This window comes from Pezoporus flaviventris, unplaced genomic scaffold (assembly GCF_033815535.1).
Source record: "Pezoporus flaviventris isolate CSIRO_AGI_PZ_B2104156 unplaced genomic scaffold, CSIRO_AGI_Pfla_v1 ptg000025l, whole genome shotgun sequence".
Lineage (NCBI taxonomy): Eukaryota > Metazoa > Chordata > Aves > Psittaciformes > Psittacidae > Pezoporus > Pezoporus flaviventris.
In genome coordinates, this window is record NW_026892573.1 from 5,934,667 (window position 1) to 5,961,612 (window position 26,946).

Below are 26,946 nucleotides of genomic sequence, written 5' to 3' on the forward strand. Positions count from 1 at the left end.
TCCTTACTTTTGTGACACCTGGGGACACTGTGACGCTCTGACCCCTTTTCCCGGAGCCACTCCCATAGCGCCATTTCCTGCCCACAGGGAAGAGCACTGTTACGGTGGTGTCTTCCTCTCCAGGCTGCTCCTCCCGTTTCTGTAGAACGTGTTGCTGCCATTCTCCAGCATGTTCAGATAACCCTTCCTGTAAAGGGGGGGGCTGTAAGAGGGCTGGGGGCAGTAGATTTTGTCGCCGACATGTCGAGGCCCTCCTTGCCGGCGACCGCGCCGGGGCGGGGACTCAAACAGGAGCCCCACCTCTCTGCCGCCGTGCTCCGCGAGCCGAGGAGGTTTGTTCGCCGCAGGCCACCGTCTGCCGGGGGTGAGCTGCCGGGTGGGTACAGCGGCCGCAGGAGCCGGAAGAGCTGGTCGCGTGTATCGCCCGCGAGCCCCGTCCTGCGCCTTATCCCGGCCCTGCCATGAGCGAGAAGGGCGAGCTGGACCTCACCGGGGCCAAGCAGAACACCGGCATGTGGCTGGTGAAGGTGAGAAGCCGCCGGTGCAACCCTAGGCCCGGCCTGGCGCGGCCTGTGGCGACTGAGCCTGTCTCACCCCCCACACACTGTGCTCGGGCTGCGGCTGGCGGGTCCCACGGAAGAGGCCGGGTAGCAGCGCGGAGTTGGGCCGTGCCATGCCTGGGGCGCGACAGGAGCTGGGCTTGCCCGTGTGAGGCTTCCCTGGGGCTGAGTTGCCCCGTTTCCCGCCTGGTGGGCGAGGGACTGGGCGAGTAGCGGGACGCGGCGTCTTCCTGGGCAGCTGCCGGGGTACGCAGATTCACAGGATGGTTTGGGTTGGAAGGGGCCTTGAAGATCAACTAGTTCCAACCCCCCTGCCTTGGGAAAGGATACATCCCAATAACATGGATTTCCCCAGGGAAGAGTGGGCTACCTTTGGGCTGTCCTTGGCTTGGGCTTTAGTAGGGGTAATAAAAATGGTACTAGTTTTCCTAAAACTCTCGGAGTTGGTGAAAGTTTGAGTGCTCCCAAATTCACATTTCGGTTAAACAAACAAACAAAAATACCCCAAAGAAAATAAACGCCTTTGTCTCATCACTACAGCTCACCTCGTGCTAAAGAAGTACAGCTATAGCAAAGGTGCTATGAAAAGGTACAAAAGTCAAAGCACCTATCTGGTGCAAGGCCATGCTTGCAGCTACTGACAGCTTGTCAGCTCTCCTGCGTGGAGGGACTTTCTATCAGGATGTCTTGGCCCCTTCTGCTGGACACAGCAAGCACTGGTTCAGAAAAGAGGAGACTTAACAGCTGAGGGTGGGGAAATATGTGCCCTATCTCCCTTCTTGTCCTCTGTAGATTTGCCCCTATTTTTCTAGTCCTGTGTTTGCTGTGTCTGAGGAGAAGCAGTAGTCTCCTCCTCTTCCTGTTTTGGGGATATAAGGAACAAGCTCAGACCATCAACTTGAAAGACTGTGGGGACATGGTAGTACTCAGCTACTGGTCCAGGGTAGTGAAGGGCTGTGACACAATCATATATCAGCTACCAGAATATCTTATTGTGGCCCGTGGAAATGGTGGGCAGTTTCTGACTTGCTTTGCTCTCTAAAAGTTCTGGTTGTGGGTGGGTCGTTACATCTGGCTTCCTCTTTTGTACTGACACCTGAATGTCTGGTTTTGTAAAACCATAATGAGCACTCCATGGTGCTCTAATTGTAACAGCTTATCTAGGACAGTAAAAATGAAAGCTGACAGCAGAAAGCTGCAGAAGTATATCGAGACATACCAAGTGACAGGATGATAAATGGCAGATGAAATTCAGAGTAGAAAAGTGTAATCTGGTGTGCACAGAGAAAAACTATCCTAATTATACATACACAGCAATTAGTTCTCAGCTGGTTGCTGTCATTCAGAAGGAGGTTTAGGATTTCAGTAGATGTGGATAACCCCTAAGAATGTTGTGTCAGATGAGCAGATTCAACATTAGGCATGATTGCAAAAGATACAGAGAACAAAAGAGAAAATATTGCGCTACCGTGTTTCCTGTATCTTGAATATTGTGTGTAGTTCTGATCTTATCTTCCCCGTTGTGGAAGTTATAAAGTGGACATCTATAACCTGTATAGAAGCAGTACAGAGAAGTGCACCTGGGATGAGCTGAAGAACAAGGAACGGTGGCTATGGAGGAAACTCCTATATATGTTGTTACCTATCAGGCTGGCAAGATGATTGATGTGGAAAGCTTACAGAGGTCTGAAGGCATGAGTAGTGTCACAGGTGAATGAGGAAGAAGTGAGTAGGGAAGAGTCAGCTCGAACACAAGACTTAGGGGTGTGTCAGTTCATCTGATGGGACTCAAAGCGGTACCATTTTGCACAATATGTAGTTAAATTTTGGAAGCTGTGAATGTCAAAACTGCAGAAGCTCAGAAAGCCATTAGACAAATTCAGACAGGAAAATCATATTGAGAGATTAAAAGTAAATATGTGTCCGTACTCCAAGGTTTCCGAGTAAAAGATCCTATAAATTAGAAGAGCATGTTGGAGAAATACCTTTTCTTCTTATGTTCTCCTCTTCTGTGAAGCACCCACTGTTGACTGCATTTGGAGGCAGAGCCCTGAACTTGCTTGTCTTTTAGGCTGATACAGTTGGTGTTTCTTGAAGCAAGACAGGAATTTTTAGGCACGTCTGTGTTTATGGTTGATGCCACTCAGCACAGAGCCTGGGAAAGCTGGTCTAAAAGGGACACTTAAATATTGCTCTTCCAAGTAAGTGTTAATCTAATCCTTCATGCGCATGATCTGAATTTATAATTTGTCTGCCGCTTGTATAATAATGATGATAAAAAAATATTACAAAGTTGCTAATGTTAATAGCCGTAGCAAGGGATGTGTAGGGTTTTATCTTTTGAATTCCTTCAGACCTGAACTTGGAAACAACCGTCCTTGTTACTAGGACTTTCAACACATGCAGAGGCATGACAGTGTGTAGCACCTGTACTTTTTTTTCTTCTTCTTTATAAGGTAATAAGGCTGAAATTATCCTTTGTCTGAGGGAGAGAGCATCAATTCTGCTGGAATAAAAAATCTATCTTATTTAATTTCCTTTTAGCATATATTGTGCCAGCACAGGAAATATTCCAGAGAGGCTACTTAACAGGCAATAAAAAATGTAGTGATGAGTCTTTTAGAAGCATAAGCAGTAAAAAGAGGTACCAGCAATTGCGTTGCTTTAGTACAAACCCAGAAAGCAGCACAAATATTTTTTCTGTGTTTTCAGTGAAAGCTAAGATAAGGAAATATTATAAGATCTGTTGGTTATGTACTTGTGATAAAGCGAAGCCCATTTAGTGTTAGCCATTAGAATTGGTTGTTTGTTTTTTTTTTATTCCCTGTGTGGTGGTTTGGGTTCTTTCTTTATTTATTTAATCTGCTGCATTGATCTATATTTAGAAAGATGATATTTTTATATAATTTTTTTGTGGGGATGTTCAAAGGAAAATGAATACATAGATAACTGACATCAGCCTTACTCAGTTTCTGATGTACATACTACGTATGGATCGCTATATAGAGAAAGAACTGATTAAATTTTGCACAGAAAATTGGAAGTGTTTTTTTTTACAGAGAGGGCCTGCTTTGCGTTTTTTGTTCCAAAGGCAGATAGAAAGCTATGAATAAGCTGAAAGATGCATGGAGCAGGGGCCCTCGTGTCATACCCTACCTGCAGGGTGCCTGGTGTACTGGAGCCCAGGTGTTTGTGTGATATGAATAGCAAGTAGAAAGCAGAAGTGTGAAGAGGTCTTGGAGTGATGCTATTTGGTACGTCATATTTCTTCTCGTGATTAAATTGTATGGGTTTCTGAGAGAAGAGTGTTCTTACCTACAAATCTCATAATAAAAGCCTTGAAAATGTTTAATAGTCTTTTAGTATGTGAGGTGCTCTGTCCACAAGGAAGTCTTTCTGTGGGTATATATTCTTCAAAATCCTGCTGTGGGATCTTTGAATATTCTTTCTGCTCTTTCTGTGAAAGCTGGTCACCCTTGTTTTCTGTATGTTCTTTCAAGGAGTATTAAGAGCTTGAAACCCAACTGTTCTCCAGATGTTAAGCTTCTATTATGCTTATAAATGAGTGGCAAATTAAGATATCTGCAGTGTGTAAGACTAGTCATTCCTGTGATTGTTTGCGCCTCTAGTGTGGTTTTGAGAGAGCCATCTGGTTTTAGCAGAAGTATCTCTGTATAGATGTAATCCTTTGATCACAGTCCTTCATATCCCTTTTTCTTCCCCTGCATAGCCCTTGACTGCAGGTAGGCCAGGAGAGACATTATTAATTGCATTCTTTGATACCATTTCCCATGCAGCTGAAAGAAATAGGACTGATCTGCAACCTCTTAATCTGAAAAAAATCCCTGTCTGACTACATTATTAGTCATAGTCAGGGATTTGGGTGTCTTGAACACGAGACCCAAGTTTGTAGACCAGGTCTACTGCGGGCTGGTGGAGCTGCTCTGATGAAGGGAAAGAGTGGTTTTGGTAGAAGGCTTGCCAGACTGGTCAAGGATACTTTAAACTAGATGTGCTGGGTGGGGGGGGGCTTCATTCCATCCCAACGCACCCAGTCAGTTGCCAGCACCTATAATAAATGCTTGGAGCAATGTAGAGATATTCCAGCCGCTCCATCCAATGAGCCGGCTTCAGTTGGAGCTCGGCTCAGATGCCTCTATACAAACACCCATAGCATGGGGAACAAACAAATGGAATTAGAGATGTGGGCACATCTGCAGGGGTATGATATAACAGGCATCATAGAAACATGGTGGGATGGCTCCTATGATTGGAGTGCTGGAGTGAAAGATTACAGGCTCTTTAGAAAAGACAGGTTTGGCAAGCGGGAGGGGGAGTTGCCCTTTATGTGAGGGGTAGGCTGGAGAGTATGGAATTCTGTCTGGGGACAGGTGAGCAGTTAACAGAGAGTTTGTGGGTCAGGGTTAAAGGGAGAACAGCCATGGGAGACATTACTGTGGGGATCTGTTACAGACCGTCTGACCAAGGAGAACCTGCGGATGAAGCACTCCATAGACAGATAGGAAGAGCCTCACACTCACAGGCCCTTGTTCTCATGGATGACTTCAACCACCCTGACATCTCTTGGAGGGATGGTACGGCCCAGCACAAGCAATCCAGGAGGTTCCTTGATTGAGTGGAAGACAACTTCCTTCTGCAAGTAATAGAGGAGCCGACAAGGAGAGGTGCCCATGCTTGACCTTGTGCTCACCAACAGGGAAGGGCTCATTGGAAATGTGATGTTCCAGGGCAGCCTTGGATGCAGCGATCATGAGATGGTCGAATTTGAGATCCTCAGGACAGTGAGAAGGGTGTGCAGCAAGCTCACTGCCCTGGACTTCAAAAGAGCAGACTTTGGCCTCTTCAGGAACCTACTTCAGAAGGTTCCATGGGATACAGCCGTAGAGGGCAGGGGGGCCCAAGACTGTTGGTTGATATTCAAGGATCACCTGCTGCAAGCTCAGGAGTGTTGCATCCCAACTAGAAGGAAGTGCAGCAGGAGGGCCCGGAGACCTCCTTGGGTGGATAAGGAACTGCTGAGGAAAATTTGAAGGAAAAAAGAGGCTTATAAAAAGTGGAAGCAAGGACAGGTGGCCTGGAAGGAGTACAAGGATGTTGTCTGGGAAGCTGGGGACCAGGTTAGGAAAGCTAAGGCCCAGTTAGAATTAAACTTCGCTAGGGATGTTAAGGATAACAGGAAGGGATTCTATAGGTATATAGCAAATAAAAGACAGACTAGGGACAACGTAGGCCCCCTCCGGAAGCTATCAGGAGAACTGGCTACCCTGGATTTGGAGAAGGCTGAGGTTCTTAATGACTTCTTTGCCTTGGTCTTCACTGGCAAAGGCTCTGACCACACTACCCAAGTCTTGGAAGGCAGACACAGGGACTGTGAGAATGAAGACCTTGCACCCACTGTAGGAGAGGATCTGGTTCATAACCATCTTAAAAACCTGAATGTACACAAGTCCATGGGACCTGATGAAATCCATTCGTGGGTCCTGAAGGAGCTGGTGAATGAAGTTGCTAAGCCACTGTCCCTCATATTTGAAAAATCATGGCAGTCAAGTGAAGTTCCCGATGCCTGGAAAAAGGGAAATATAACCCCCATTTTCAAGAAGGGGAAAATGGATGACCTGAGGAATTACAGACCACTCAGTCTCACCTCTGTGCCTGGCAAAATCTTGGAGCAGATTCTCCTGGAAGGCATGCTAAGGCACATGAAAAACAACAAGGTGCTTGGTGACAGCCAGCATGGCTTCACTAAGGGGAAATCCTGCCTGACCAATCTGGTGGGCTTCTATGATGGCACTGTGGAACTGATGGACAGGGGTAGAGCAGTTAATGTCATCTACCTGGACTTGTGCAAAGCATTTGTCACTGTCCCACACAACATCCTTGTCTCTAAATTGGAGTGACATCAATTTGATGGATGGACCATCAGCAAGTTTGTCCGATGACACCAAGCTGTGTGGTTCGGTTGATACGCTGGAGGGAAGGAATGCCATCCAGAGGGACCTTGACACACTTGTGAGGTGGGCTGATGCCAACCTCATGAAGTTTAACCATGCCAAGTGCAAGGTCCTGCACCTGGGTGGGAGCAATCCCAGGCACAGCTACAGGTTGGGCAGAGAAGAGATTCAGAGCAGCCCTGCGGAGAAGGACTTGGGGGTCCTGGTTGATGAGAAACTGAACATGAGCTGACTTCAGTGTGCACTTGCAGCCCAGAAAGCCAACCGTATCCTGGGCTGCATCAAAAGGAGCGTGACCAGCAGGTCAGAGGAGGTGATCCTGCCCTTGTGAGACCTCACTTGGGAGTATTGTGTGCAGTTCTGGTGTCCTCAAGATAAAAAGGACATGGAACTGTTGGAACAAGTCCAGAGGAGGGCCACGAGGATGATCAGGGGACTGGAGCACCTCCCCTATGAAGATAGACTGAGAAAACTTGGGCTTCTCTTCTCCAGGCTGAACAGCCCCAACTTTCTCAGCCTGGAGAAGAGAAGGGTGCGTGGAGACCTCATAGCAGCCTTCCAGTATCTGACGGGGGCTATAGAGATGCTGGGGATGGACTATTCATTAGGGACTGTAGTGACAGGACAAGGGCTAACAGGTTAAAACTTAAACAGGGGAAGTTTAGATTGGATATAAGGAAGAAGTTCTTTACTGTAAGGGTGGTGAGGCACTGGAATGGGTTTCCCAGGGAGGTTGTGAATGCTTCATCCCTGGCAGTGTTCAAGGCCAGGTTGGATGAAGCCTTGGGTGGCATGGTTTAGTGTGAGGTGTCCCTGCCCATGGCAGGGGGTTTGAACTACATGATCTTAAGGTCTTTTCCAACCCTAACTATTCTATGATTCTAAGTCAGTGATTTTAATAGCATGCGAGTCCTTCAGTCCTTGTCCACTCATATTTGGTGTGTGTCTACCTGGCAATATAAATTAGATAGAGATTAGGTGCGAGCACATAGTACTATTTCTATTGAGTCAGTTGGAGCACATGTCATAGCATTTATCTTGGCTTTAGAAAGAAAACGATATCTGATCTGGCATGAATCCAATAGAAAATCCACTGTAGAAAATTATCACTTTGAAACCTGTGGGGAAAAAAAATCTTTGTTGATTGATTGTGCCAATTCATGGATTTCTGTTGTGCATTTGTGGTGTATTTGACCCAGTGTTAGGACTTTATGGATACCTGGACTGACATTAAGTTTGGCTGAGCAGATGGAGGACCTCCGGATTTTTCTAGCTATTCCACAGCACTTCATAGGGTACTGTGAGACCAAAAAAAGTGCTAAGCACTGGTACTGTGATGCTTTCTGAGGTTGTTTTTTTTTTTTTGAAGAACAGGTAAATGTAAGTTGCTGTTTGTCAGCGAGTTCTTGGAACAGGCTCTTTGCCTTCTGAGCTGTGCAGTGGAGCTTAGCTTATTTTTTTCTCAATACAAGACTATGATGTGCCTCTTTGCTATTTGAAACAGCAAATGCCACAGGCATAGCTTAGTACTTTCTCACTGTCTGTGTCTCACACCATTTTTCTGTGTGGGCACAGATGTTTTCAGTAGCTGTGGACTGTGTGAGCCAGAATAAACTTTTCTGTACCAGTAAAGAACATTGCTGCAAAATTACAGATTGTAAATTTGTCCTGATGTGTCATGAGCATATGAAGAAAAAAGTTAGAAAGTTCCTGTCTGGAATACTGTAGTATGTGGCGTTGGAACAGTAAATGTTTTTTCTTTTAACAAGTCACTGTTTTGCTAGGCACTGAGACTACTGTAGGTCTTTAAGATGATCTCACAACAACTGCTGCATCTTTATTAGAAAGAAAGAGGTTAGAAAGAAAGAATAGTAGTTTCTCTTAGGCTGCGTTCAGCTCTTTCCTTTAGAAAACAATCTAGGTTTCATATCACTTGAACGTGTTACATTTAAACTAGATGTGAGATTGTCCCGTATTGCCTCAGGTCTGTATTCCATCCCTTAATGGGCCGGAGTACTTCTACGTCTAATAGCTTGTGTGTATGGGAAAAACTGCTCCAGTCTCACATTGTGCTAATATGTCATGTCCAGTCTTTATAAACAGCCATCATAGAAAAGACAGCCAGAATTGCTGAACGGTGGAGATGGGGAAACTGTGATCTGCAAATCCATGTGATCTGCAAAACACTGCACTCTGTGCTTATAACTGATTGAGCTGTCTTCTTGCAAGGAAAGGTAGACAGGGCTACAACTTGATGGCATGCAGTGAAGGGCAGTAGATAGACAAGTTCCTCATTGCTCTGAGGATAAACTACTTGAGGCTTGAGGTGTCTCACTAGGGCTGGATGCGTGGACATATGAGCTGAGTTGGGACCTCCTCTCTGGGCAGGCCACCTTTTGAACTGTGCACTCATACAAGTATTGAGGTTTATAGGTGTTCATCAGCAATAGCACCTTATATCAGAACAAACACTTATCATTTGATTTCACAGATAAATGTCATTTTTAAACTTGTCTGTAAGGAGAACCAGGGTAACTCTGTTGAGCATGGGACACATTCTTCAGGCATTACTCTGTCCAGAAAAAAGAAATGCTGTTGCTGCTGCACAGAGCCGTGCATGCATCATCACATCTGGGACACATGTGGGAGTCTGTAGAGCATGAGCATACATGGGCATACGGCATGGCGGCAGCAGCAAGGTGCTGAGGCTGGCTGTGGAAGTGCACTGGCTCTCGGGGTGCACTTTACGTGGCAATAGTTAGCTGGTACATTTTTGGCCAGAGATTGAAGAGGTAGGCTGTGATTTCACCTAACAGTACATTGATGGGAAAAGAAGAGAAATGGGTCCACTTGAAAAGACAGCTTCCAGCTTATTGGTTGGTAAAGGAGGTGCCTGTACTGTCCATTATGAGCCCCGGTCACCCAATGCTACAGACACCAAAACCTTTGTAACTGAAGGAATTTGTGTGGTGTTATGTCCTTGCAGCTTGGACAGCTTTTATTTCTTGAATGTATGAGGTTAAGCAGGGCTGCTTGTTCCTGTCCCTGCACTGACCTCTGCTTTGTGCAGCCATATCCTGGCCTGCATCAAAAGGAGCATGACTAGCGGGTTGAAGGAGATGATCCTGCCCCTCTGCTCTCATGAGACTCCACCTGGAGTACTGTTTGCAGTTCTGGTGTCCTCAACATAAGAAGCACATGGAGCTGTTGAAGCAAGTCCAGATGAGGGCCACATTGATGATCAGGGGCTGGAGCACCTCTCTTCTGGAGACAGGCTGAGAAATTTGGGCTTGTTCAGCCTGGAGAAGAGAAGGCTCTGCGGAGACCTTAGAGCAGCTCCAGTACCTAAAGGGGGCCTCAGGAAACCTGGAGAGGGACTTTTAACAAGAGCCTGTAGTGACAGGGCAAGGTGGAATGGCTTTAGCATGAAAGAGGGTAGATTTAGATTAGATATAATGAAGAAATTCTTCTTGAGGCACTGGAACAGGTTGGCAAGAGAAGCTGTGGCTGCCCCGTCCCTGACAGTGTTCAAAGCCAGGTTGGATGGGGCTTTGAGCAACCTCGTCTAGTTGAAGATGTCCCTGCTCCTTGCAGGGGAATTGGACTAGATGAGCTTTAAGGTGCCTTTCAACTTAACCTATCCTGTGATTCTGTATTGTCTACTATATTTGGTTCATATTGTAATCTGAAGTGGTCAAGGTAAAAGCATTTAAATATATACACATACACACTTCATACAGAATTTTAAAATCTGCTTTTTTTGAGATCTGTCTTCTTTTCTTAGGTCCCCAAATACTTGTCACAGCAGTGGAATAAGGCTTCAGGAAGAGGTGAAGTGGGAAAACTAAGGATTGCCAAGTAAGCCTTTACGGTACCTTTACTGCTTGCATTTTATAGAAGTTACCTGTGGCAAAGTAGATTATGTTGCATCTTTTATAATACATAACTCTGTTTCTTGCAAATACTGTGCATGTTTCTCTGATACCTGAATGGTACCTGCTTGTGTAGTGATTATGAAAATAAATTATATGAAATTATAGTGGGGAGTGGTTATGTGGTGTTTGATTTCTTAAACTCAAGAAATATGCGCAACTAGCTGGAGAATGTTCTTTAACTTACATGTGCTATTTTGCTGCTTCTGTTCTCACCTGCTGACTTTTCCCATTTATTCTTGGGCATCAGCATGACAAAAATAAAAGAATACTAAGCAGCTCAGGAGCAAAGATGAGTAACAGAACTAGAATTTGAATTTGCTTTTTTATCAGGGAAGCTAAACTTGTGGAATTAGATTATGGAAACTAAAACATTAAATATTTTCTTTTGCAGAAATCAAGGAAGAACAGAAGTAAGTAATAATTGAATACAGAGGCTGTGAATGTGTTACATTTTGAATTCTGAAAATTTGTTTAGAACATGCTAGTTTCTATTCAGTTTATTCATGCTGATTTTCTATTTTATGATTAGAACATGCTGGTCACATATTTTTTGCTACACCTGTAATGACGCATTGTGCCAGAGAATCAGGAGGTGCAAATTCTACACATATGAGCTCTGTTCCTGGATTTTTTTTGGTCTCTCTTCTCTAAGTTTGTTTACCCATCTGTAGCAGCAGTCTTATATCACCCTTCTCTAAACATTTTGAGATGTGTTAGTGCAGAAGGCTGTCAGAACTAAGAAGGATGACAGTAAAGCAAATGAAGTTGAGATGGAAGGTTTGCAATTTCAGAAGGTATTCTATTATATATTTGGAATTTGGTCCTACTAAATATAAAGCAAATTGAAGATTGTTCTGCATGCAAAGGTAACTGCTTTTATTAGCAGCCTCAGTGAATGAGAGTAACTTCCTGTATCCTTTATAGGAGGTATGGGAAGTTTCATTAGTTAGAATTACTTCAAATGCCACATAGGCCTCTAACTGCATTGGAAGAAGCTGTGGACAAAAAAAATGGCAGGGAAGCAAGCTGCATTTGCTGTTTGATTACCTGGCCAAATTCTTTTCAGAATGAGTGGAGAGAATTCTACTGGAGGTTTGGATGTTTGGTTGGTCTCTTCTATGCTAGAATATGAGCCAACCTTCCTGATTCAGTGAGCTCCACACCAAAATCTTGATGAGAGCCACAGAGCTCATTTTGCAGTCCGTGTAGAGCCATGGGGTGAAGAACCCCATGAGAAGAGGTGGCTTCCTAGGGACTCTGTTGCTGCATGGCAGAATGGGGCTATAGCAGAACTTATGGGAAAAGTACATAGCCAGCCAGAAATAGCCCCCTTTTTCTCTTATAGCAGTTTCTCCCATGTGAGAATCATAGAATGGTTTGGGTTGGAAGGGACCTTAAAGATCATCCAGTTCCAACCCCTCTGCCATGGGCAGGGACACCTTCCACTAGACCAGGCTGCACAAAGCTCCATCCAACCTGGCCTTGAACACTGCCAGGGATGGGGCAGCCACAGCTTCTCTGGGCAACCTGTGCTGGCACCTCACCACCCTCACAGGGAAGAATTTTTTCCTAATATCCAGTCTAAGTCTACCCTCTTTAAATTTAAAGCCATTCTACCTTCAGGTGTCTTGCTGTGTCCTGCAGCTAAAGATTCTGGCTACCCAGTCCCTCCAGTACTCCTCAGCTCCTGTATTGGGCATACAATGTAAACAATAGTAAAAGAACTGTATTTAAGCCTCTGCATGTGATTCAGGAGTCCTCAGACTAATGACACTTGCGGTACATTAGCAATTTTTTTGGAACTCAGCTGTCTCTGTGAAACATTTTAAAGCACTTGTACTGAACAGTGTCTGGAAACCTATCATACTTTACATTTTAATAAGTAAAATCAAATTGTTCTCTGATTTCAGGAGGAAGTAATTTACAATTTTTTTAAAAGATGAGTAGATTTTAGTAAGTATATGAAAGCTTTGAATTCTGTGTTTCAATAAGAGATCAATATAGTAAGACTCTTATCCCACTTGTTATGTTTTTGCAATTAAAATGTGCTATACTACTCGGGTTTTCTTTCTTTTTGTTTCCCATAACTTGTAAAGCTGAGTAATTGAGTCTGTTTAGTAACACTGTGGTAATTGTGACTGTTAGGTGTCATTTACTTTGAATGAAGAGCTTGCAAGTATCAATGATATTGGAGGAAAACCTGCTTCAGTCAGTGCACCAAGGGAGCATCCATTTCTTTTGCAAAGTGTGGGAGGACAGACCTTAACAGTGTTCACAGAAACTTCAGTAGGTAAGTTAGAATTCAGCTTATTTGTTACAGTTCCAGTATGTTCTGTGATTCTGTGACAGGGTCATGTTACACTGTACAGTAGGTTTAGCAGACTGCCTTGTGTGTAGTTCTTGTGTGCTGTAAGATTTTCTACTGAAATTACATGGTTGTGTTCTGGATGTTCTGAGACAGAAAGAAGGTGTCTGCAGAGCATATCTCATTGTCTGCAAAAGGTATCTCTTAAGTTTCAAGCACTTAAGTTATGGTGTCCCTAGAAGACAAATAATAGTAATACTTTCTGCTACTTCTGTCTTCTGTGGGGCAGAAAGCTACAACATGACAACCTTCTGATTTTTTGATGTCCATAGGCTGGCAAATAATTGCTGTAACGGCAGTGTGACATTTTATCAGATAAATGGGGGAAGGAGAATTGTAACTCACAGGACAGAGCTAGAATACTTAGTAAGATTGACCACCTCCTTTTAAAAATCCATTTAAAGATTTAATGGCTGAGCACTGAGATATTAAACTACAAATAGTTTGGCTGTCTCAGTTGTGTTTAGAAAGCCGAGCTCTTGCATATTTAGAAATGCAAGCTTTTATGCTACAACTCAGGCACTTTTCATTTGTTATCATCCCTTTACCTGAAACTAATGTAATTGTGTTACTGGTTTCTCACTTAAAAAAAATTTGTATTTTAGAGTGCGCGACTTGCAGCACTAAGAATACTGGAGTTTATAATTCATAGATTACAAATGTGAAAAGATACAGGGAGCAAGTTTTCAAGAATGTAGCAAACAGTGCCTCATCTTTTTCCAGTTCTCTGTGCCTTAACCTCAGAATGCTTGACAAGGGAAAGAGATTTTAGGTGTGAGGATGTATTTAACATTATTTGGTGACTTTTGCATGTTTGATGCAAATCTCATGGGGTTTTGATTTCCAGGACACCTTTTGATACAAAATACTGCTTCAAAAACCTCTGATGATAACTTAATCTGCAGTGGGTGCATATGCTTAACTAGAATGTGGAATATTTGTCATCAGTTAGAATGAAAGTCATTAGAATGTTATGACAAGAAGTTGCCCATTTATTTCTGGTTTACCATCTGTAATACCAGTGTCTCAAAAACTTTAGGTACTTAGAACCTGTCCAATCTTTATGTAATCAACTAAAAATTTTGCATTTCTTAGCAACTAGAAAAAGTTATTCAAGGACCATGGATCTTTTGAGTAGAAGTTATTATATTAATTGGGAACAAAGGGTAGTTACTGACATTAGAAATGTTTGGAATGAAGCACGGAACAAGCATATACCCTGTCAAAATTGTTTTTGCTTGAGGTTAGCAAGCATCACATGCAGTCAGTGAGTTTTCATGAAACTTGCTTAAATGCAAAATGCCTAAAATGTGTTGCTGTTGTATTAAAGCTGGCATTGGCAGCACAATCGAAAATAAACTTTAATGTGCTTTTCTTGCGTGACTCTTTTTGGTTGTAAAGATGAGTATGACACAGGTACTCCAAATTCGTCAAATTTCTTGCAGACACCATGTTCCTGCAGCCACACTCTTGTGTTTAAATGTGTATTGGCAATATGTTTTGAGCTCCAAAGCCAATTTCAACAAGTTTTGTAGTGAATTATGGCTAGTGTGAAGAATCTGGTGTCTGAAGAGTGAAACAAAACTATATGGCTATCCCAACTGAAATAAAGTCTGCTGCCCTGTTTGATGCCAGAAAGTCCACATGGAAAAAAACACTATAATTATATCAAGCATGCAAAAAAAGACTCAATAAAAACTTGCACATCTTTGTACATCAGTCAATCCACAGTAAGAAGGAGTCACAGGAAATTGAAATTCATTAATTCTTACGTTCACAGACAAGTATTTTTTTTCAAATTAAAATTAGTGTATTTTTGTGAAAGGCATTTGTAATCTGGTTCCATTTTCTTTTGCAAAGTGCACCATGTTACAATATCAAGATGCCAATTTGAACTGTGGGCCAAAGATTAAGCTGTTTTGGAACTGCAGATGGCATGGCTAGTGCTGCATCTGGAAGGATGTGTTTGAGGGATTATGCAAATGAAATATGAATAAAAAAAGTGCTTCATGCACTGCTGACCTCAGTCAATACCCTTCTGGAGGACTGAACCTAAAATGGAGCAAATGGCGTAAATCAGTTGGGTTTCTCCCGTAAAGGGTCTCTTTGGTGGTGGGTTTGTTGGATTGGTTTTGGTTTGGTTTTTTTCTTCCCTTTTTTTTTTTTGAGCACATTAAAAGCCCTAAGATCTATTCAGTGTGCTCTTCTCTAATCCTGGGATCCTTGTGTTATAGTGGCCATCTTTTTTTGATGCTGTTTCAGAAAATGAGTGAGGGCTAACAAAGCTGCCTCTGAAATATTTTGTAATCTTGGAAGATGCTGCAGGGAGTTTACATATTCTGGATAATTGAGCACTTCACATTGACTCGTCAGGTCACTTAGAGCAGGCAAAAGAGATCAGATTTGACAAGCAGTTTAATTTTTCCTGCATGATGTAATTTCTAGACTTCTGAATGTATTTTCTGTGGGTTTTGTTTTGTCTTAGCTGAACTTGCTTCTAATACCTGTTGTAGTTGAAAGAAGTCCTTTCGCTCTTACATCGTAAACCTCTTAACCTCTGGTGGTCCTGTATTAGTTAATGGACAGCAGCAGTCTCTTTTGAGGTGCCATTTGTTGTGTCCGAAGTGTAATGAATTGCAGTTTCTTGGTCTTCTGCAGTGTGTAGTAGATCTAGGCTAATATAAAGCTGGGTAAAGTGGATTCCATCCCAGATACTATTAAAAATCTGGTCTATGCTGGCTTTTGTACGTGGTGCACTTTCTGTTTAGACTAGCTGTGGGGTTTCTCCTGTTTCTGTTTCTCTTTTGAAATAGCTCTAATGAATAATACAGAGTACAGTACACTCCAAAAGTAGTAATTGCAAAATAACTGTCTACTTCCTTTGCAAGGCTGTTTGCACATGTGAGACATTTTTGTTGTCTTCATTGCTGGGCAAATGACTAAGACCTGCCATGGTGTTCCCGAGCATCAGTTTAGCAAAGCTGGTGGGAAGTGTGGCTTCTGCAGAGGCATCCAAAGCGCAGTTGTCTCTTGCTGTCTAGGTCTTGCTGTCTAGGCTGGTTTCAGTATTATTTCAGCATTAAATATGAACTACATTCTGTTCCATAAACATCACCATATGTACATCAACAGTTGCTATGCAACAATGCTATTTGTGCTTCTAGTCATTTTGTCTTATCTTTGTCATCCGCTATCATAGCTGTAATTTTTTGGGTGGGAGGAAAGCAGAGCATTTTGCATATATTTCAATATGTTGTATTGAAGAAAATGAATTTTTCTTATGTGTATGTAGCTAAGAACTACCTAGGGGCCTGATACAGGATATGTTTGGTTAAAATTGTGTTTTTTTTCTGAGCTTCCTACTGGCAGACACCCTGGCATAAGGAAGTGCTATAATTTGACAGTTTCATTCTTGGTTGAAGGAATGGGAACATGCTTTTGTTAAACATTTAACAGGAAACTTTTCTGATTGTGGTTATAAATTAATTCCCTTACTGTTTTAATTGCCTGTTGCTTAATTTTTCTGCCAGCAGGTAGTTTTGGATTACTGGGTCTAAATATAAATAAAAAATGCAGCTATGTTACAGATAATGGTACAAGTTTCTTACTGAGCTAGTTCTTAGACAAAATGTGCTACTAATGTGACTTGGGAAAACACAGACCTTGGCAGGCAATTGCATCTCTAGCTGTAAAGGACTGATGGGTGGAGAGGAAGGTTTTACACTGTAGGCACAAATAAAGTATAAGCTATTTCTGTAAAGTTGGGTGAGATGACTCATTTTATTGAAGTTTTGAATATATTTTCACAACTCCCACTTCATAAGTGGGATTGCCTTAATGCCTCTTTCAGTGACTTTAAATTCCTTCATGCTCATTCCATCGTGTGGAAAGCACAAAATGTTCAGAGAATTCCATTGACAGAATGACTAGCAGGCCTTTGTTTCTGAGCAGCATTCATGCATGGATTGTTTCACTGTTTCATGCTTCACAGAGGATGGCTATCTCTTAACATTGCATCCTTCTCCGGTTTTCTGAGCCTTCTCTTTCAGAATCTCAACTCATGAAATTCAAATATTTTTGTATTCTTGTTCAGTAATACACATAACTCTGCCTGTATATCTTAGAACAGCTCCTTTATTCCCATACTCTTTGAATCTTCTTGCCTTGTTTTGGGTTGATTTTTTTTTTTTTTTCCTTTATACAGCTTCTCATATATGAAAGATCCTTTTCTGAGTTTGTTTATCAATCACACCTACTGTGTAATGTGCAATGTGCAATTGTATTTCAGGGAAAATGAATATTTGGAGGGTTTTATTCTGTATTTTGTATATTTGTATTTTGAAATATCAGATATCATATTTGTATTTTGAAATATCAGCCATTTAAAGAAATGTGAAATGAAGAAACACTAAATAAAATCCCAGAAGGATGTTTCCTTCATTAAAGCAGTTACTCCTTTAATTACATTTAACTATTTCCAGTAAAATATGTAGTGCTCAGAATCTTGATGCTGTGTAATGTTACTTCCAATCGTATTAGATGAATGTTTGACTTCTGAAATTCCTCATCAAACTGCTATTTAGGAAATAAACATCCCTCCTTCATTATTCTGTCATCTTAGCTCTGCCTGCTGAGGGGTTTTGGTATATACCTCTCTATATCAGCAGAACTTTCCAGGTGTCTCTGTTTGTTCAGGCTGTCCCTTAAGCACACATTCCACTTCCAAAATGCTCTGGGGTCTTACTTAATGCTTGTTTGTTCCTTTATGTACTTCAGTCTCTTATGGACTGTTAGCAAAGGAAAACTTAACAGCAGCCTCATGATCAAAAGAAAGAGAAGCAACAGCAGCCTTTCAGATCTCTGGCATTTATGCAGATTTCCAAATATTTCTGAAGATCATAAAGAAGATGCAACCCATGATCAGAAAAGCAGAGTATGACTCAAGCTAATCTAATTACAGACAGCGTTTTGATGGGGCAAAATTCCATATATATTATTGTGACATATGGTCCATTTAGAAAACAACTGAGACTGCTTGGATCATCTTTCTCCTCCATCTCTAAAAGATTGAAATTATATTTATTTACTTCATATGGGTGTTGCGAGGTTTAACAAATTACTGCAAAGTGCGTTCAGCTGGCTGGCAGGGGTAAGCTAATTTTCTTTTCATTTTTGTTATTAAAGATATAGGCTGTTAATTCTTGTACAAATTTAAACAATTGAGATTGGATGCACAAAATATATGGTATGTTAGAATGGGCTCAGTGTGGTAGGAATAGAATTGGCTTTCTGCCTAATTCACCTCCTTAAAATTTCTTTATTTCTTTAAGTCTCACTGATTGTGATAAATTCCCTCCCCCCCCCAAGAAAAAACAACCCAACCCTACAAGCAACAACAAAAAATATCCCAACCAACTTGCTGACATTTATCTGTGAATCTTGCATGTTGTGGAGGAGGCTGAGCAGCTGTAATCTGCATTGAGAAAATATATTTAATAGGCAATAGTACAACTTCCTTCACTTTCTTCATTGTATTAGTACAGAGAAGATTTTTAAAGCAGAGACTTTTTTGTTACGATTGTGACCTAGTCATAACAAGACCAAATTGTCCAATGATGAGGAAAAAACCACCACTTTTTTGCAAGGCTTAATTTTTGTCTGTTTTTTTTGTCTCTGCTCCTCTTGAGGGCAGATTCTGTTGATACCAATGAGCAAGCACATGCACTCCCCCTGTAGACATGATATACATTTATTTTTATTTGAATCAGAGATGCTGTTAGCAATTTTGAAGTATGATGTCTTATGCCGTAGCTTTGGTTAGGCAGCTAGTCTTTCACTGAAGCAGAATTAAAAAGAAACAGTTTTGAATCCAGCTGCTTCTTACATTTCAGTTCAGTCAGTATCTTAGTGTGTTTGCATATTCTTCATTATGTCCTCTTTGCTTCTTGTGTGTGTACTAAATGTTTCCTTGATTAAGTTGCAACTCAGTTAGGATATTGGTTAGGTAATAACATTATGCTTTAAGTGTGCTAAATGCACACAAAAAATTATGTCAGTGAAAAGATACATGTTTTTCTCTACACAGGCTATCCTGCATGTGTGTCTGAATGTTGGCAGGCATCTTAACTTGCTTTGTGAATCCTCATGGGTGGGAAGAGGCCATATAATGATGTTTTCTTGTTGAGAAAGCATGTTGCCTTCAGCTACTAAGACAGCTACTGGTAAAGAAAGAAGGATCTGTGAGATACTGCTTTTTCTGTTTGCATTAGTCCTCAGGCTGTCAGCCATCTCAATGAGAAAACAGGGCTACCAGCCGTGAAAGCCAGAGAATCAGTGGCATGAAAAAGGTTTTGTAAAATATTTCGTGTTTTCAGTTCTGTTAATACCCAGCTTGTATATGGCAGAAATGATCAAATGAACTGAACTCAAAAATTACTCTCTGAGTTAGAGCAGTAATTCACTCTTGCCTGTAAGTAAATAGTCTGTAATGATAGCTGTGACATGTCTGAGTTGAAAGCTAAGGATAAGTATATTTCACCATTTTTAAACTGTATTTCAGATAAGTGAAAGTGTTCTTCTTTATTCTCTACCTTAGAAGATGTGTAAAAAGGAGAAATACAGGAAGAGTAGTCAAATTTCAGATTGACAGATTTATGTAGGGGTTTAATTTCATAGGGCTTGGTAAGTGTTAGAACTCAGTTTACCAAAATATATCCACCGGCTGCCATTTCTTGAAATGTGAGATTGGAATTTCATGCAGAAAACTGTTTCTGATTCTGACTCTGCCATTCACCCGAGTGATCATCTTTTGGCAAGTCATTTTTCAACGCTTGTGTCTCTTTTTTTTCTTCAATGCATACTTATATTCTCTGCCCTGTGAAACAGGAGATGCTTTTGATTATGTGGGTTTATTTCCTAACCTGCTGGGCTATAGTACCATTTGAGGTCAAATGATAAGAAAGAGAATCATAGGATCACAGAATGGTTTGGCTTAGAAGGGACCGTATGATCTTCCACTTCGAACCCCCCTGACATGGGCAGGGACACCTTCCACTAGACCAGCTTGCTCAAAGCCCCGTCCGACCTGGCCTTGAGCACTACCAGGGATGGGGCAGCCACAGATTCTCTGGGCAACCTGTGCCAGTTCCTCAACACCCTCACAATAAAGGATTTCTTCCTGATGTCTAATCTAAATTTACCCTCTTTAGTTTAAAAAACCTATCACTACATGCCCTTGTAAGGGAAAGATTGAAGAATACTTATCTGCAGAAAGGGTAGAGAAGAGGTTGGTCAAGTTAAAAAATTCACCAGTGCCAATTAAGAGCATTCTTTTGCAGAACTTTGATTTTTTTTATTTTTTAAATACCCCAAAATAATGTTGATCTGTCCAGAGTGTGATAAATGGATACTATCCATTGCTTAAGCATAACCCTACTACTGATTTTGTATAAATGTGTAACTTCATTCTTGAATGAGGTGTAATAGAGTTCTCTCATTGAAGTTGTGAATTTGCGTGCTAAAGATGTTTATTTTTTTGTTCCCGTTGGCAAATTATCCTTCAGAAAACAAATTTATAAACATCAGTCAAACCTAGTGATTGTGATTTTATCATCATTTACCTTTCTTTGCTTTGCAACCCACTTTGTCATTTCACATAATCAACATAGAAACATTTCCTTTTTTGTTCATTTGTTCTTTCTCCAGAAAGCCAACCAGAAGAAAAATCTGAAAGCAGCAGCACTGGTGAGTATGGACACTTTCTTTGCAACACTTGAGAAATTAATTATGACTGCAGCTTTTCAGTTCTACTTTTCAAGAAAAAGGAGTCTTTTTTTTTGTTATATTTGTAGGGTAGAATACCATAAAATTGAAACATGACTTCATAAACTGATCATCTGCTGTGACTAAATGCTTAAATTACTTATTTTATTTAAACGAAGGGGAATATAATGATGAGGGAGAGATTTAGAAATGTAATGTTCTTTCGAATGTTATATTATTTTCTTTATTCCTCAACTTTTTTATTTTTTCTAGGTTCATTGACTCTGTTTTTAAGTTTGAATTCTTTCCTCTCAATTGGAAAGTCTGGCAAATTTCCAGATCTTTTATTATTTGATCTTAATTGCACAGGCTGAGCAGGCAGAAAAAAAAAAAAGATAGTGTTCTAGTATTGTACTTTATTCAGTTTTTCTAATAAAAATGAAATTCTTGTGAAAGACTTGTCAGTTCTTCGGAAAGAATCAAAAATGGTTAGTTCCCTGATATTGCCTTCCAGTTACATATTAGTCAGTCCAATGATATCTTTGGTAGAGTTAAAAATTCTAAGGGTGTTTCTCAAACTGCCGTTGCTAGAGTAAAAGTGTTGGGATTTTTACACAGCTCAGAGTAGTAAATAAAAGTATTGCCCTTTGATTGGTATTTTTGTGTAAAATGGGCAACATGCTTATTTCATGTAGGATAGCAGCCTTAGGAATCTAAATATTTTATTTCAGGTCCGTGCAGGCTTCCTTTATAGCCACTGAAGGACATCGTTCCAGAAAGTCTTATTCTAACGTAGGTATATCTGAGTGCAATTCCTCAGCAGCTGGAGCAAAGCTCTCTTTGAGGCTCTGTGTTCCTAGCTCGCTGCTCCCTTCTCTTCTGCTAAATCCTTTGGGTTTGCATTACTGAAATTCCCCGGTAGGTACACAACAGCATGAGAATCTTACAGTGTCAAGTAGTATTTAACAAAAATCCCCTTTTCTGCTTTTATTAAAAAGGTGTTTCAAAAATAACATTAACGTACTAGCGCAAGTAAATGCCAGTGTTAGGAAGAGCCTGTGAACCTGGGAAACTAGGCACAGCTAACACAAAATATATAGACAAATCTCAGTTTTGTTAGTAGAAGGATTACCTCTGATGCACGCATATTAAGTAGTATTGAAAGTGGGCTGGCACTCGTAAGTGGTAATGGCAGAGGCAGCAGATGGACTGGGAAGAGTCTCATGCCTTTCTTAAAAAGCAGTTCCTAAGCAGAAGAGTAATGCTGGTGGGTTTTCAAAATGTCTTCTTGAAAGTAGTTTTTTGGACACTTTAACATGGAGATACCTGTTTTTTTAATATTTTTTATTTGAATTTCATTTCAGCATCAGATATTGTCAAAAGTGTATACTTTGTGTCTGCGAAGAGTAGGGTTTGGGTTTTGTTTTATTTAGGATGGAATTCTGTATAATATTGAGATTCATTTTATTACACTGGCTTAAACATAGCAAAACACTGGTGTTAGAACTGTTATAGCCTGTAAACTTGTACTGAATCCACAGTGTGTTTTATAGCTTGCCATTTTCCCAATTACTTATTAAAATCTGGTCACTGGTTATATGTTAATCATGGTGCAGTTTTAGGGTTATATAGGGCTATTTCTAGAGATTAGCTTTTATCCCACTTGAAACCTGAGACTCACTGCTGTGGGATGTCTCAGATAAAACAGATCTTGAGAGATTAACTGCTAAAATGAATCAGAATTTTGACACTTACATTGCATTTCTCTGATGTCCCTTAGTTGTAGGGGCACACCCTGGTTTTGCTTTGCTTGTGGAGTTTTTATTCTGTTTGGGTTTGCATTTGAATGATTGTCTGCTCTTCACTCTTGGTGTCTCTTTGTTCTGCAAATACTGTGTAAGATGGTCACGTGTTTAGTTGTTTGTATTTTTGCTTCGGTCAGAAGAATGAGTTACTGTATGCTGGAGTCTATTTAAATGTGCTGACAAGATTAGTGCTAAACCCATTTGATGGAATCTGGCTGGTTGTGGATTCAGTTTCTGAGTAAATGGTAGGTGGTTACACTGCAGCATTTAAAGGAGGAGTCTTGGCCATCAACTGCACTTCTTTGCCTATTCTTTTTTTTTTCTGAAAATCATCATGAAACTCAGATGACATTTTCCAAACTGCCTTTCAAGTAATTCAGGTTATGGAGTGCTCCATTTTGCTGTTAATCTACTTTATTTTGGACTGCATAAGTACTTTGAGGCAAAGATGGTATCTTTTATGCATTTATGTAGCATTTAAGTATAAGAACACCCAGGTAACTGCTTTTGGGTATTACTATAATAAAAGTATGTAAGGTTTATGTGTAGTTTGGTAGTAGATAAAGGAGGTAAATGAGGTAAATAACAATCAGAAATCCTTTGATTTACATGCTTAAGAAGTTCCCCGACACTTTTGCATTGGTACTATAAATCTTCAGAATTTTTTATGTTGTGAATTGTTAGTATTAAATGTGACTAAATCAGATTTATTGTCACAATGGTTGTAAACCACTTACTGAAATGTGAGATAGTACCAGCACTGCTATTCTACTTGATACCATTTGGAGAGAAATGACGTGATCCTGGGTCAGTCCAAAGGTTGGCTAGCTGGTATCTTGTCCTTGGTGGTGGTGAATAGCAGATGCCTTGGGAAGAGTATAAGAATGATGTGAAAACATAGTGATACTTCCCCAGAATACTTCTTCTAGCCTTTAATGATTCACAGTTCAGAGAGATCCAGAGCCAGGGGTGATAGTGTTTTATTTAACAGGTCCTCATGGATTTTCCTTCTGTGAAATATCCCTGTTTGTTGAGCCCATGTAAACCTGAAGTATCCATAATATCTTGAATGATGCTATGGTTGTGGTCAAAATATTCAGGAATTAAGATAAACGTGGAACAAATTTACTGAAACTAAGTTTGAGCTCCTTTCGCATTGTTTTAGGTCACTTTTTCCATACAGATATCCTATTTGATTAGTGCTTATGATGAGCAGTGCTTGGTGATTCAGCCAGTATTCTTTAGTGCCTGAAGGCTGGTTTCTGTCAGATAGGAAAGGAGTGTAGCAAATTGCGCACTCAGCTAATGGAAAAGAGAAATGAGAATTGGCTTTGCTTGTTCCTATATGATAATGAGCAAGTGATTTAAACTAAAATATGTATAAGTAGTTCCTGTTTGCATATGGCTTTGCTTGCACCTGCCTCTAGGTGCTACTGGAGGTGACAGAAGTTGTGAACACCAGTCATTTGTGACAGTTAAAGTGTGACATGCTCCTCATCTCTCCCCAAATAAAAATACCCAGAAGCTGCTGTCGTGAGTCTGTGTAGTGTGTTAAGAATGATGTAAAGAAATGCCTTCTCACGTAAGAGCAAATGTAACTAGGTACTGTCCTTGTGCAAGTGCGTAAGTGAAAGTTGCACAGGCAGCAATTGATTATGTTACCTAACCTTTGAGAATGTAGTTTTGAAAGCACAGCATTGCTTTTGGGCGGGAGGGAGATGTGTGAGGAGGTATTATCCAGGTCTGTACGCAATGTACAGATGCACTTTCTTCTTTAAGAATGTGTGTGTCAGGCAGTGTTATGTGCAACCTCCTAGTTGAAATTCCTGAACCTTCTTCAAGCGAATTGAACTCCTGGTGAATCCAGATTTCATCTCTTGAAGTCTCTAATGTAAGTTTATAGCAAATACTGGCCTTCACTTCTTAATGTGCCTTAGGACAAGGTGTTAGTCTTTTCTTTTCCCTAAAGCTGCCAGTGAGTAGTACAAGTGCCTTCTAGTGAAGGGAGAGGCAGCACTGGAATAATTTCTGAATTTACTTTTATTAAAAGGAATAAATTATCTGAGCTGCTGCAGACAGTACAGTGTGAATCTAGTATTAAAATGTTGCCAGTTGTTAATGTGCACTTGCAGAGACAAATATACACTTGAATTGTCCTTAGATGACACTTGCTTCATTTTTTGATGTTGCAATCAGGTTGTTGTTTGTACATGTATCAGAATATTTGAAATTCAATGTAAGCACGTTGATAAACACTGAACTGCAAGCGGCAAAATCAGTGATTTTTTGTTAAAGGGACAGAGTTCTTACATTAGAACACAGGACTGTGTAAAGCTGCTAAGTGCACATTTGATTTTCTTTAAAGCAGTTAACATACTAATTTTACTTCAGAAGTGAAATTCTAACTGAAAAATTATCAGGAGGGATAAACCAGTAATTCTTAATTTAAACACTAGCTTGCAACTCAGTGTTGAAGATAACTTATTTATGCAATCTGCCATTTTCAAGCCACAGAAAGACTTTTGTCTTGAAATTATAATTTGTTTTGTTGGCAAGTAAATGCAACAAAGCTTAAAGTACAAGCTTCCTAGTAGTTTTCCAGGAGCCATAATGAGTAATGAGACTCCATTTGTAGCTGGTAAAACACACAAAGAAGCAACAGTTCCTGCTTTAAGGTATATGTACTCATTGTCTATCATGCTGGTTATAATATATATAATATATATATATATAAAGAATCATGGAGTCATAGAATGGTTTGGGTTGGAAGAGACCTTAAAGATCGTCTAGTTCCAACCCCCCTGCCATATATGACAAATATATATAATACATATATATATTAGATATACTGGTTATAATAAATATGGTGGAGAAACAGGGAAGGTGCACTGGTAGAACAGCAAAAAGGATATGGATTTAATGTAGGTCAACACTAACTGGAGTTAAATTTTTTAAGAACTTGCCTTTGTGTGGCCTTCGTGTTCTTAAATACTGGCTATTTATTTTAGTATACTGTAGGAATATTCTAACATTTATATTTGCCTGAGTGGCACTGATGTATGCATTGTCATGCAGCCTCTATCCTGAGAACAGTCCCCAATATAAATCAGTGGGAGTCAATCCCAGAAACCTGTGCTGTCCGTTAGTGATGTCTATGTCCAGCTTGTCGAAGTACTGTACTAAGCAGAAGCGTGCTGTTGGCTCATATCAGAGTTCTTGGTCTTCCCTTCTGGCTCTTGAGAGATCCCATGAATTTCAGCTGTGCCTGGCATCACAGATCATGACTCCGCAAATGGGTTTGTGTTTGTCTTCTGTGAGCTGATTATCGCAGCTCACCCACCTGCTAGTATGATCACATCCGATGGGTTCAGACCTTTGTAGTATTGCAAATTAGAACCTTGAGTGATGGATCAAAGGGGCAGAGGGAGATCAAATGCTTGCTGCATTGGCCCGTGCAAAGCTGGCATGTAGCTGATGTAAAACTAGCAGGAGGCATTTTCAAAGTAAATAAAAAGGTGGTTCTGCATTCAGGATATAATTGAGCTATTGAATTCTTTGCCACAAGATGTGGATGTGTAGGTGGTATTTGCTAAAGGCTTACGTGACTGACCTTAGGGAAATCAAAGAAAATCCGTGAAAGGGTACTAAGCTTGAGAGGACATCTGATTTAAGAGATCCCAATCCACAAAAGCCTAGTGAACACTGGGATGCGTACCCAGTGGAAGAATCATACATGGCTGCGCTGTCCTTAGGCTTCTTCATAGATAATTTGCTTTTGGCCACTTTGCTGGAGTCATGATGCTGAGCAAAGCAGACCTTTAGTCTGATCCAGTACTGTTACTCTCAGGCTCTGCTTCCCTCTGTTACACAGCTTGCATCAGGGATAGTTGAAGTATCTTTTTTTAACCATGGAAGTAACTTTTTGAGAGGGAAGGCAATGAAGGCAAAGAGCAACTCTTCTAATGTTGTGTGTATTCATTTTCTTCTGCCTTTGCTAGCTGCAGCTGCGAGAGCACTGGAGGCTTTAGCACAGTTGACTTGAGCTTTCTGTATGCTTGCGTATGGAAACAATCTACCAGAGCTCATTTTGTGTTCTTCCTCAGTTATAAGGCTTTTCCAGCCCCAGCATCATGCCAACGGCCATGGTGATAACAGGAGCTGGAATGGTGTGTAGCTGTGCCACAGCATATTGTCTTACTCATGGAGATTGTCTTAGGGATTTCTGTATGCTGTGAGTAAACTCTAAAGTCATCATCTGTGCTTGGCAGAAAAGTCATACAGAGATGGACTTTTATCATCATGTGAGAACGTATAAAAGAGACTGCATGTTAGATTTCTGCCCTATTGGGAAAGAACATTATTTGCTGTTCATTTTAGAAAATGTTTTGGAAGTACCACAAGACCTGGCAATACTGCAGGCCTTAGATAAAGTTAGTATTGATAACACTCTTAACCCACGAGTACCTTTTTCTCTCTTTAGCTGATTCTTACCAGCTTGGCTTCCAGGCTCCTCTGAAATTACCAGTTTCAGCACTGATAAAATGTACT

At 40.8% G+C, this 26,946-nt stretch overlaps 1 protein-coding gene across 2 annotated transcripts in view; it reads left to right on the forward strand.

The window, feature by feature from the left end:
- Positions 1-270: 270 nt before the first annotated feature.
- GTF2F2 (general transcription factor IIF subunit 2) overlaps positions 271-26,946 on the forward strand; it is a 96,550-nt gene continuing 69,874 nt past the window's right edge. Inside the window, exons 1-5 of one of the 2 annotated variants that reach the window (XM_061457328.1) lie at positions 280-527; positions 10,317-10,390; positions 10,859-10,877; positions 12,613-12,757; positions 20,537-20,575. In XM_061457328.1, coding sequence (XP_061313312.1) covers positions 462-527; positions 10,317-10,390; positions 10,859-10,877; positions 12,613-12,757; positions 20,537-20,575 — 343 coding nt within the window. In that variant the 5' untranslated portion in view covers positions 280-461. Of the gene's footprint in view, positions 528-10,316; positions 10,391-10,858; positions 10,878-12,612; positions 12,758-20,536; positions 20,576-26,946 lie in introns of both variants that reach the window. The other variant, XM_061457329.1, reaches the window with a different exon arrangement.